The sequence below is a fragment of the Actinia tenebrosa genome, unplaced genomic scaffold (genome assembly GCF_029948245.1).
Source record: "Actinia tenebrosa isolate PJP-AT-01 unplaced genomic scaffold, QUT_ActTen_1.0 PGA_scaffold6__47_contigs__length_16458017, whole genome shotgun sequence".
In the NCBI taxonomy this organism is placed as follows: Eukaryota; Metazoa; Cnidaria; class Anthozoa; order Actiniaria; family Actiniidae; genus Actinia; species Actinia tenebrosa.
In genome coordinates, this window is record NW_028292583.1 from 15,897,295 (window position 1) to 15,910,218 (window position 12,924).

The 12,924-nt window shown below is 36.2% G+C and overlaps 3 protein-coding genes across 3 annotated transcripts; 1 reads left to right on the top strand and 2 right to left on the bottom strand.

Annotated features, from left to right (window-relative positions):
- Nucleotides 1-1,163: 1,163 nt before the first annotated feature.
- On the bottom strand, nucleotides 1,164-2,703 carry LOC116288291 (uncharacterized). The gene is made up of 2 exons (XM_089039010.1): nucleotides 2,173-2,703; nucleotides 1,164-1,494 (listed from the first exon to the last, which is right to left on the bottom strand). The coding sequence occupies exons 1-2, from the start codon at nucleotides 2,432-2,434 to the stop codon at nucleotides 1,433-1,435; spliced, it is 324 nt and encodes a 107-aa protein (XP_088895136.1). The 5' UTR covers nucleotides 2,435-2,703; the 3' UTR covers nucleotides 1,164-1,432.
- A 2,526-nt stretch (nucleotides 2,704-5,229) lies between these two features.
- Nucleotides 5,230-7,358, top strand: LOC116288323 (GDP-Man:Man(3)GlcNAc(2)-PP-Dol alpha-1,2-mannosyltransferase-like). Its single transcript, XM_031695099.2, has one exon. It carries the CDS (start codon nucleotides 5,286-5,288, stop codon nucleotides 6,774-6,776), a length of 1,491 nt encoding a protein of 496 aa, XP_031550959.1. The 5' UTR covers nucleotides 5,230-5,285; the 3' UTR covers nucleotides 6,777-7,358.
- An 826-nt stretch (nucleotides 7,359-8,184) lies between these two features.
- LOC116288299 (uncharacterized) lies at nucleotides 8,185-12,592 on the bottom strand. Its single transcript, XM_089039009.1, has 4 exons — nucleotides 12,430-12,592; nucleotides 12,039-12,090; nucleotides 10,025-10,316; nucleotides 8,185-9,590 (listed from the first exon to the last, which is right to left on the bottom strand). The coding sequence occupies exons 1-4, from the start codon at nucleotides 12,480-12,482 to the stop codon at nucleotides 9,559-9,561; spliced, it is 429 nt and encodes a 142-aa protein (XP_088895135.1). The 5' UTR covers nucleotides 12,483-12,592; the 3' UTR covers nucleotides 8,185-9,558.
- Between the last annotated feature and the right edge of the window lie 332 nt (nucleotides 12,593-12,924).

Sequence of the window (12,924 nt, forward strand, 5' to 3'; positions counted from 1 at the left end):
CCGACCTTTAAGTAAAGGGTCTTTTCTTTTGATTTTTTTTGCTGAGTGGGAAATTGGTCTTGGAACATTAGAGAGTTTTAGATTTACGTTCACGGCAAACGTGAAACGTCAGTTGACCAGTAAGAAATTCTTTTAAATTACTGAAAAAGAATCGCAAAAAAGTTCAAGTAGTAGAAAAACAAAAGAGTATTTGCGCTTGGTAAGAAGGTTTGCAAATGTAAAGTAAAATACAGGAAAACTATGAAAACGTGGTCACGTTTGCCGTTTGCGGGGATGACTAAAAAAGTCAATCTAAAACAATCTATTATTGAACCGGTAACATCTATTCTTGCATGAAACAATCTCCGGTTCAGTTTGCTCTGCCAAAAGAGTGCTCTTTGTTTTATTCAGTCCGGCACAGGCGGTTTTTTAAAACAAAATGGACAGAAAAAGTAGCTTTGAATACTCTATCCTAATGATGCTCCAATTTATTTTTTCCGTTTGTTACGACCATTCTTTTTTCAAGCTGCAATATTCAATAGCCAGTTTTAAGCTCATTCAGTGTAAACCTAGAGAACAGTTTTATAAATTTTTGAACGAAAATTCTTAAATGTTGACTAGCACTCGAATGGTTTTCTAACTTGGTATAAAGCCAAGCAAATTCGATGAAGCTGAACGTCAGAATTAGGGTTTTACAGAAATACGAATGCGCCAAGGAACAACTAAACTTCTTTGTTTAACTGAGCCATGTATATCGAATTTGAAACACGACTTCATTTTTCATCCCATTTTGATCATTCTTTACTGCGTATTCCATAAAATCTTAGTAAATAATCGTAATAAAAAAAATAGAGAACAAAGAATTAAAATGAAAAGTTTAGAAATTGAATCACCAAAAATCAAAAGGCCTTGTTTTTTTCTGCAACCAACTTCCTGAATTTGATCAGCCAAGAAATTGTTTGAGGCGCGGTTCGATGTATGAGTTAGGTGTGTCCTGACTTTGATTTGCCCAGGAGTTGTTTCAGGGTTCGATCTGTGAGTTAAATTTGCCCTGACTTTGATCAGCTCAAAAGGTTTCAGGTTCATATAAAATTTTAAGGTTGAATCGAGTTGCGAGATCAATCCAAAATTTGCTCTTTCTCACTATTCAACACATATCCAAAACTAAAAGAACAAAATACATGTTAAGCTTTGCTTCAAGCATCTTTTATTTTCTTTCAGAAGATTTACAATCATTGTACTGCCATTTTTTCATTCGTATCATAACTGCTCCTCTTTCATAAGAGAGAAAGGAAGCAGAAGCAACCCCATTAGTAAATGATTTAAGTTTTCCTTCATTTTTTTTATAGAAATAAGAATCATCATCAATCAATCTTGTTTCTTCGGTTCTTGATTCCGCAATTGCCAAAGCGTTTTTCCACAGATCGATTGTTCTAATAAAAATATCTTTGATTCAAGACCGTACGTTTTTCAGAAATGTTTTACTCTTACTTTCAATGGCTAGAAATCGTTTATCTGTGGAATAAAAGAAAAACAATAGCATTAGCAATCAGCTATACACTATCGGAGTAATCTTCTTAATCACCAGGTCCATTTTACCAACTGTTTTAGTTCCGCAAATTAATGTATGGCCATTTTGTTTGGGTTTAATTATTTCTGGGTACGCTGAAAGAATTGCATTGGCCGGCCGGAAAGGACTCTAAGTCGGTTTTCGATTGTGAGGTACAGAACAGAAGACCGGTGAACGTAATGGCTTATCCTCAGTAATTACTCATATAATCTTTTTTTCACGAGGGGGAGGGGGAAGACATTTGCCACACTGTAGAGTTATGTAACCTTTACCTAAACATTGAAACGCGGCGAAGTCCTTTGCGAAACCTTCAAATTTTATCAATACCTTAAAATGAACTGATCTAGGTCAGGGCACGGATAATTCCGCGGTTTTACGGAAGGATCAAAATCGGAGAACCCGGAGAAAAATTCTCAAATCGAAAGTGAGAGATATCTAAAAAACCTTACTCCGGTTCAGGAATCAACCCCAAGACCAGAGAAGTGAGGGGCGAGTTCACTATTCCCTTCCTCCGTCTTCTATTTCAGTCTAGTTTTGCTCATCCATAGAAGAACGTATTTTGCATGCACGAACATTTCATTCGCAAGTACTATTTACAGGAAAAAAAACTGTTCTTGACTTACCTAAATATTGTAAATCTCGTAAGGTCCTTCCATATGTCGCCATCTTATTCGTTGGGATATCGGGTTGGTCGGTCGAATATACTTTGCGGGTCGTCGACCGCGAAACGAACGTCCCAGTCGCCTTCCTTCCCGCCTTTTTTGGCTTCTGCACTTTGGGTCTGTTCACTGTGAGAGTGGAAATTACTCCATCAACGTCTTGGACTATAGTTGATACCACTATGATACTAAGGACTAAAAGAAATGCGATTTTTCCACTATTCATCCTGAACTAAGCTAATAAGAGTCTTTTCGCTGCTTGAAAGAGTTGTTCGTGCTTGAATAGCTATCGGGTGGTCTGTTCGTAGGTCTCCGTAACAGCCTTATTTATGGAGTTTAGAACACAGTACCTTCCCACACAAGCTTAGCAGTCCGGAAGAAAATACGTTTCCAATCAGCGGATTGTCGGATTAATTGTGTCCTGAACACTACAATTATAGACTGACAAATAAACACAATGAACAAAACTACAAAAGCTTGGACACGACTCTAGCAAAATCTAAGGTATGGTTGGTAGAGTTGATTGTTTTACTGGAATCTGCTTAAACTTGGGATGCGCGAGTCGGATTGCTTATATACGAAGTTAAAGAAATGACTATATGTTTTTCCTATATGATATTAACAGCCATATAAGACATTTTTATTATTTTGAATTATACTATCATGTAGAAATCTCTAGTACTTGTTTTTAATTTGTTGCACTTGTAAACTACAAAAACAACGTTATTGTTTCTCGGTTTATCGTCACGAACAAAGGCGAGATGCAAAGAAAAAATAGTTGGCGTCCAGGGTCTGTTGATTCTAATTAAAATCGTTGCTTTAATTAACCAGTGAGATCAATGAGGAAATGAGTGTTGGAGCGGTGAAAAACTTAACGCTTTTGGGGTTGTATTGTGACTTTTAGTAGGTCGGTGAGTTCCCTCAAGGCAATCTATAGGACCTCCCACGGCAAAGTTGACGGGATACTAACTTTCATTGTTAATATATGAAAATTTAAAAATGAAAAACTATGTGCGGTGGCTGGTTGATGGACTCAAGATTGAAAATAAACTATCCATGACTATGATAGTGGGAGAACTGTTCTCAGTTCAAACTTCATTATGTTAAACACGAACATCTGCACGTAACGAATGACCGCCTTTCTTGACGTAAGGCACCAAGAGTTGACTGAGACTCTAAGAACAATTTCTTGTTACAGAAGAACGCAGCTCTAAAAAGTGCGATGACAAAGGATGTTAGTCGAGGTATCGTGGAAGCATGCCTCATTTTGGCTACGCAGTTTTTGGTCACTGAAAGGATGAGATAAGAGATAAGAAGAAAGGAAAGGGGAAACAAGAGAAAAGGGGAGAAGGGAAGGAATAGAAGATAGGATATAGGAAATGAGAGATAGGAAATGAAAGGATGAGAAGAATGGAAAAGAAAGAGTGGAGAATTGAAGGGAACGAGAAAAACAGAGACAAACGATAAAACTAGAAGGAATGAAATCGAAAAGAAAAGAGAGGAAAGACGAAAAAGGAGAGCAAGGATTACACTGAGATATAGTTATGAAACGAAAGACTTCGCAAGAAAATTAACGACCGACAGAAACAACTGAGTAGGGGTAATCAGTGATCGATATTTAACGTACAAAAAATATATGACGCAGAACTCGAGAGAAAATCTTCCATCTTCGGCAGGTTCTTAGGATGTAGTATCCGGTACGTCGAGTTACGGAATTGCCATGTCTCCTTACATTTAAGTAACACATGAGAGCTTGTTTATAAAACTACAAACGCTACCGAAATTTTCAACAAGTTCCATAACGGAATGATTGAAATGGCGGGTTTCAAAACTTGACATGTTTGTCAAAAAGTCGCATTAGAGAGAAAACCTAATATTAAAATGTTAATGCAAGTTAAAAATGTGATAATTGACACTAAATCCTGAGTTATATTTCTTAAAATATAACTAAGCATTAAAAATAGCATTTCCGATTTGTCGTTTAGTTTTAGGTCTAATCAGGCACACCTGACTGCGCCGCGAAGCGGACAGTGCTGTTCTTTAAACGACTTTTTTCTTGATCAATGGCAATCGAAAGCTATTAGGGTTTATGTGCGAGATAACATTCCTCGTAGTATTACGTAACTTAAAAATCTCACGGCTCGTGACAATGCTTATTTTAAAACGTATTGAATTTTAACGGAAAAGCCTAAAACGCACCGATGGACGTTCCCATAGATCTATTTTATGGCTTTATTTGATCATTCAAAGTCGTGTCGCTGAACGAAAATTCTTAAAAAAAACAAATTATCTTATTTTTTTTCCTTTTGTCGAAGATAAAATATACGGATAAATGGATTAGCGACTGAAACGCAAGATAAACTTTTTTTTTTTGACAACGCTTACTTCGGATTATGGTGTTACCAGTAGATCTTTGCTGGGACCCCCAACAAATTCTATTGTTATATGTAATAGCATTTCTATTGTCAGAAAATAATAGTGTAACAAGAGCGGGGGAAATTAAGTAAATATCTTGGGCCATATCAAAACCGCCATTTGAATTGTTTCATGATTTTGGAGCTTTCCAGAAAGCTGGCATTTGTATGCTTCAAGCTGAGTAAATTAACGATCGCGTTTTGTTTGGCGTACTGATCCTGAATCAAAAGGAAAGATAGCTAAGGTTTTAAAAGCCCATTTGAATTCTTTAGATAACCAAGTTATTTTAAAAGGAACTGATTTTACATATTTTTTTAGCGGTTTTTACTGAAAAAATGTATTAACGTCATCGGGGGGAAATTTCCCCCAGACGTCGCACATTACCTGTTCTTTTGACATTGTGCTATGAATCACTGACGCAAACACGTTCTAAGAATCAAATTTACCGAGGATAAACAAGTGCTAGCATGTTTACATCACCAGTGAAAAGCGTAAAATAAAACAGTTTTACATTTTTCATGATGTGCGGGATCCCTTTGTCAAACTCTGTCTGGGTGGACTGGGTAGTAAAAAGTAGGTCAGCGGTTACATCAGTGAGAAGAAAACTCGATATTCGAAGGAAAAATTCTCTTTTCTGTAGGAATCCTTTTTTCTTCGCTAAAATGTGGACAATTCCTGAGATAACAGCCAGTAGCGTTGCTTTATTCCTTGGGTACGTGATTCTACTCCTGATTGCGCTCAGTATTGTGTTTTACTTGCTCATCGTTATGCTTGGTGTCTACGTTCGTCATGCCACTAGGAAGGCAATGCCACATCTACGAAAATTTGAACCAGGTCAAATACACGTTAAACCTGTTGTCGTAGGATTCTTTCACCCCTATTGCAATGCTGGTGGTGGCGGAGAACGTGTTTTGTGGGTAGGAATACGAGCCATACAGCAGAGGTACAATTTTGTCAAGTGTGTAGTGTACACTGGTGACCAGGATGTTACTGGTGCGCAGATCCTCGAGAAAGCACGGACAAGGTTTAACATTTCACTTCCAAAGCCAGTCGAGTTCGTGTGTTTGAAGAAAAGACGCTGGGTTGAGGCTGCTATGTATCCCTATTTCACCCTACTGGGTCAAAGCTTTGGATCAGTTATTCTTGGATGGGAGGCCTTAACCAGCTATATACCAGATATCTACATTGATACAATGGGATATGCCTTTACATTGCCTTTATTTAAGTATGTTGGTGGTTGTCAGGTTGGTTGCTATGTACATTACCCAACCATCAGCACAGATATGCTTGCGCGTGTGAGCAGTAAGGCTTCAAGCTATAACAATGCTTCATTCATCAGCAACAGTCGCATTCTCAGTTTCGTAAAGCTTGCTTATTATCACCTGTTTGCAAAGGCTTATGGGATAGCAGGGAGGTGCGCTGATGAGGTGATGGTCAACTCTACTTGGACTTACGACCATATTGTTTCTCTCTGGAGGAAGGAGCTCAAAACATCTGTCGTGTATCCACCATGCGACACCAAATCTTTCCAGGAAATCCCAATCAACCTAAACAAGGGTGATCCACAGCACCTATTTATCTCCATTGCTCAGTTCAGACCAGAAAAGGACCATCCACTACAAATCAAGGCCTTTGCAGAGTTTCTCAAGCGCAAGCCAAAGAAAGAGCAGAGTAAATACAAACTTATTCTGATTGGAAGCTGCAGAAATGAAGAAGATGCTAAGCGTGTTGATACCTTGCGGCAGTTGGCAATAGATATGAAAGTAAGAGCCAATGTTGAGTTTGCTTTAAATGTTTCATTTGAAGAGCTTCTAAACTACATTGCCAATGCAACCATTGGGCTTCATACGATGTGGAATGAACACTTTGGTATTGGTGTCGTCGAGTGCATGGCAGGAGGGTGCATTATACTTGCTCATAATTCTGGTGGGCCCAAGATGGATATCGTAATAGAGTGGAATGGAAAAGTGACAGGGTTTTTAGCCAGTGACGTAAAGAGCTATGCTGATGCCATGGAGACAATTATTGCATTGAGTCCTGAGGAAAGAACGGCAATATGTCACAACGCTCGTCAAAGTGTGGGTAGATTCTCTGAGAGTTCCTTTGAGATTGGCTTTCTAAGACATACCGAATCATTATTCATGAGTGCATAAGAAAAATCCTCAAATTTATATATATTTTAGATTATTAGACATTTCCTGTAATTCTATCACTAAGCCCTTCTTAGCAAAATTTTTCCTAATTCTAGATTAGAATCAACAAACGTTTTGAATATTTTTCAATGACTGTAAGTTTCAGTGGAACTTTACTAACAATTGGTAATGAGTAAGTTGCTTAGAGTGCATTCAGTCAAACTGTTGAATAGTGTACGTCACCTAAATTAGATAAGTTAGTTACTATTTTAGGTGACATCAACTAAATTTGAAACTACAAGTAAACAGCTAATGAGATCAGGGGGAGAAACGATGATACAAATGAATGTCTATTTACTCATTCTCTGGTAAAACAACCCCCCGGATTAGCATGACCGTTATTTTGCGCGTTTTTACTATTTTAGTTGATGTAAACTAAATAGTTATCTAAGTTAGATACATTTATCTAACTATTCAACAGTTTGACTGAATGCACTCTACCTTTGATTAAATATAAATGTAGTTACTAGTTATATTGTAATTATGATAAAGATATCGGAATGTGTACTAATTAAGAATACAGAAATATAAAAGTTTGTCTTCCATTTATGTCTTCAAGTGTGATAAGGTACTATCAACTTTGTCAGATTGATAATGAAAATGCAAAGTTTTGTAAAGGTATGCAATCATATATCGTTTATATATCAAAAATTCATATCTTTGTCAATAGACCTATCCTGAATTCTCTTGACTGACCAGGAAACAATGGTTTGAAGTCGAGATTGAACTGGACTCTTTTATTCATCAAGTTCAACCTCGACTTGAAACCATTGTTTCGTGGCCAGTCAAGTGAATTCAGGATAGGTCTATTTTCACTGAATGTCCAGAAGATAGTTCTGAAGTTGGGATACCTGTGTTTATATTAAGATGTCTATAGGGGTAGGGGGGCTAGGCTAGAAATGTTTTTTAAATTAAAAATTGTTATCTTTTAAAAAGAAAATATCCTACACCTTGAAACAACCTCTGGGCTGATCAAAGTCATGACCCTGCTAATCAGAGTCTTAGATTTTGCAAGGGAGGAAAACTAGCCAGAGAACCTGGAGAAAAACCTTTGAATCAAGGGAGAGACCTAACAAACTCTACTCACATGTGATGCTGAGTCCATGAATCAAACCTAATTTAGACCCAGGAGAAAAAACCCTTGAATCAAGGGAGAGACCTAACAAACTCTACTCACATGTGATGCCGAGTCCAGGAATCAAACCCAATTTAGACCCAGGAGAAAAACCCTTGAATCAAGGGAGAGACCTAACAATCTCCTCACTCACATGGGATGCCAAGTCCAGAAATCGTACCCGAGACCCCAGAGGTGAGCATACTACCACTACGCCATGCTGGATTTCCCATCAACCAATCACATTGACTAAAATTCTCAAACAGACTCATTATTTTAATTTTCAATAATTTTTTTATCAAGTTATAATTAAATGCTAAGACAATAGGTTATACAAATTTTATCTTAGCCTGTTATTGCATCAAGACTAGACTCTCTGGAAATGAGATATCTTATAATCATTGGCTAGTTTTCAACAGCATTGTTTTTCCAAAGGCAATTAATGAGTGTCTGGACAAATTATAATAACATGCTTTCCTCTATTGCTCTTATATACAATATATATATATTTCTTTCCATCTACTATTGATTAATATGTTAAGATACTATTGTCATATATATATATATAATAGACATTAACATTAATAAATTATTTTTATCCACTAGCTTTAAGTTATGAGGTATGCCTTAAAATAACACTGCCAATCAGTCACCATTCATGATGACTGGCCAAATTTGTCCTAGCCTGTCATACCTCGTTTCTGGCTCAACGTTACTGGTCAAATTGACTGGCAAAGCCAAGCTTTGACTGGAAAATTTCCAAATCTAGGCAGACATGACCAGGCATTATTTCAAGTATTTTGTAGTTTTGGATGAGGTGTAGTGTAAGGTGTGGTATAGTGCAAGGTATGAGATGTAGTGGTGAGGTGTGTTGTTGTCAGTAGTTGAGGTTTTGTAACGGTTGCTAAATCTAGTGTTGTAGCTTGAAATGTACATTAGTGTTTTATTGCACTACGATGCATCAGGTTGATGCATTAAGGTGAGGATGTGATTACATAAGTTAAGTTACGTGAAAAAATCTTTGGGGATAAGATAAATTGAGGTAAAAAGTAATGGCTTACAACAAAGTAATGATATCAAAATTATAACACTCACTAAGCCAGTCACGGCACAAGAATGCAGAATAAAATGCTCATTCATTGAAAATGTCTTTTTCAACACAAGCTCCATGCCCCCAGGCACAGCTTTTCAAAGCAACAACTAATATAGGTGTGCCAATTAACTCAACAAATTTTACCATCTACACCTGTCATGTATCAAAAAATAAACACCTAGTTCTAAATATTAAATTATTCTAAACTGTTGTTTGGCTGACCTTCCAACCAAGCCCTAAATAAAATACAAGAAAATGTTTGACCATCCTTTTTGGAACGTAATTAATATTCTTCCTATGAAAGTTCTTCCTTTTTCATAATTGCTTTTACTAATACAGCCAAGCTAATATTAGAAGTAGCTCCCCTTAGGGAATTGTCAAGTGGCCACTAAATAGAGTTTCTACTGTGAAAAAGAAAATCATAACCACTTTCAAAATTAATTTAATTTAAGGCAAGGCTAACTGGGAAAAAAACTCAAGCAGAAATTTTTGTTCTAAAAATTAACCTATTATTAAGGCTTGATATTGCAATGTCGTCACTGCACTTCCCAAGCAAACTTTTCTCTATCTGTGAAAAAAAAGATAAAAATATTTACTGTTAAATTTATTATCAGAAATAAGAGAGGTAATACTACTGCAAAAATGATAATAGATATTTTTTTCATTCTTTTATTCCTCTAATAATAATTCACTCATTCATCCATTTATCAATCCTTTAAAGCATTGATCTGTCCATTCATTTATATATCCATCCATTCATTCATTTATACATCCATCCATACATCCATCCATTTATCCATTCATTCATTCATCTATTCATTTATATGACCATTCATTAGTTCATTCACCCATTCATCCATCCATTTATCCATCCAACCATTTATCCATTTATCCATTTATGGGTCTACCCACCAACCCAAAAATCTATCCTTAAATCCATACTTCCCCCATGCACTCATTGATCATCCATCCCATTCATAAACCTATATATAAACTACATACCACAAGTGGACAGATATTCAGCAACTTTCTGCTGCGCATTTGACTTTGCAATATTCATAGGAGTATTTCCTTTGTTTGACTTGACTCTGAAGTCAGCACCTTGTTCTACAAGAAACTTCACACAGGAAATATGTCCATTCCTTGCCGAAGCATGCAAGGAAGTACAGCCAGTAATATCAGTTTTATTGATATCCCCACCATGGTCAACTAACATTTTCAATACTTCAAGGTGGCCGTTTGCTGCAGCTTTATGAACTGCTGTTGTACCGGTTTCATCTGGTTCTGCAGGACTCTGAGAATGAATATATATATAGGCATATTTATCACAATGTTACACCTTAAGCACAGAACTTATTTCATATCCCTCTCCTTAAAACCCACCCTACCCCCCATCTCCCATTGCACCACGGCCAGGGACTGACTGTCGAAGGGAGTGGCTGGGGGCTTCAGCCTCTCCTTTTCCTAAGTACTAAATTTTCAAGTCTAAGCCAATTCACTTTCAGTCTTTAACATACAAGTCTTTTTTTTTTGCATGGAAATTCAATTCGACCTCCCTGGCAAAGATCTAGATATCTTCTATGACTAAACGAATTATTTATACTTTGCTAATTGAATGTTAATTTTCTATATGCTTCTGCTAAAGAGTCCTTTTCTTTCTCTCTTATTAGTACGATTAACTATACAAAAGCCTCTGGCTTTTTCTCAAATAATTTTTTCAATTAAAATCACCACTTATTGTCCTCATCATCAATTTTATCCTTTGTGGGGGTATTTACTTGATGTTGTTAGCTCTTTTCCAAATAGAGATCTATTTGCTGATGTCACGATGCAACTTGGCAAAGTTTACTATTGTAATAATGGTCAGCAAATTAACATCACAATGCTAATGTTTGTAAACCTATAGCAAGAACTAAGTGCAGTCACCATATATAATGGAATCACCTACCCTTGGGCATGGTATCTGATTTCACGTTCCTGCATGCATCTACACTTAAAACTCTGTGTTTTTCCCAAATGGCTTATTTGAAAAGAAGAATAGACCATTTTCCTATTACAACATTTTCTATGCAAAGTTTTCCAATTACAGACCATGTTTGATTCTCAACAGCACAATCCCCCTTAACCCATGTTCAAGGTAAAATTCATGTTGGCTGCTCCAACATGAATTTTTAGTTTAATGGTTGTGTATGGATATGACTCAAACGAAGAATCTACTTCTCAAGGGTATAACTAGATTTTCTCCAAGCTTCCTTTGTCACTCACTGCAACCTCTCATATTACAAGTAGTAGAGGTCTTAACCCTAAAAAAATTATTAACTTTTTGACAAAGCCAAATCTCAAACAAGAAAAAAAGTAGTCGACTTGTGGCAAGTCTAGGGAATGATATGTTGTCTGAAATAAGAAAACAAAACATTTCAACACAACGCATAAGGTGTATTGACTATGATTTTGTTATAGAGGAATTAAAATATTTCAAGTGAATTTTTCCCCAAAGGTGGGACATCACTAAGGAGACCAACAAAAAATGGAGGGGAATGAAAATGAATCATAAAAAATACCAGAATTGATAAATAAATTATAGCTTACATTAGTCAATAAAATATCTGCTAAGAGAGTGACCTTGAAAATTGAGAGTTGATGATCTTTTCACAGGATTTCACAGCAAATCCTACATTGTATTTGCAATGGATAAATAACCGGAATGCACCAACGGATATTGAAAAGTGGAAGAAATTAGCATATGCAATGAGAACTTAAAGAAAAAATCCTGTTAAGAATCCTTCAAGTATTTATGGATATTAATGGTTGTGTGGCATATATCTGATGGGATATTCAAGTCAAATATCAAGTGTTAGCTTTATGTTTTTGCTTCGCGTTTAAATACGAAATTGTCTGTAATACAAATTTGTCTCAGGCTTTCTAAAAGCTTATGACTTTTTTTAACAAGGCGAACATAATAATATTTAGAATTTATAGAAGAATAAAAACGATTGATCGTTAGTTGTCTACACACCTGGCCGCTCTCAAGCGCTTGAGTAACTTCCCTTATATCACCAATAAAAGCTGAGAGAGGAAAAAAGAGAATTAAATCTAGTAAGCTCCAAATTATTTACAAAAATCTGACTTCCACAACAACAGAAACGTAACATGCAACTTTTTCCCTCCCAAACTAGCTTAATTTTTATGTATTTTTTTCTTTTTTTCTTTTTGGGTAAAAATCATGTCGAAAAGTATGTGGTTTACTTCGTTCTCTTAATAATAATCTCTAGCGCGAACGATTTCGTTTTAAATTAATATATAAATCGGTAGCCAAGGCGTTCTTGCTTGTTTTGTAAACATTACAGATCACATTTCTCATTGTTTAGTCAGTCGTAGACCAAAGCATTTTTCTAATTTCCTACCTCCCTTCGTGTATATTTGGCATGGCTCTGATAGGAACACCGTTCTTGCAGATCATTTCTTGTACGTCACCAGTGAAAACACTTGAATTGACTGTCGTCTCCAATACAAGTCAGTCATGTTCATATCGAGTCGGCCATATTTGATGCCCTCGCTCTGGAGTTGGAACCAATCATGGTCAACTCGAATCGAGAGACAGGTGTTACTCTCAATCAAATGGCGCCAATCCGATTCGGTCTCTTAATTATCTCACTCTTCCATCTTTTACTCCATCCATTTCTGTGCTAATTCCTCCATTAAGCCATGTCTTTGATTATATCAATCTTTTTATCGCCAAAAGTGCCATTTTTTTAGACAAGTGTCAAATATTGCAAATTGTTTAATGCAAGTATCGAAATTATTATTTTCTACTCATAAAAATTATTCTTATTTATAGGCCATAATTTCTAATCAAAAAACCACGAAGCGTTTTATAGATTGTATCATTAAGCATTTAATTA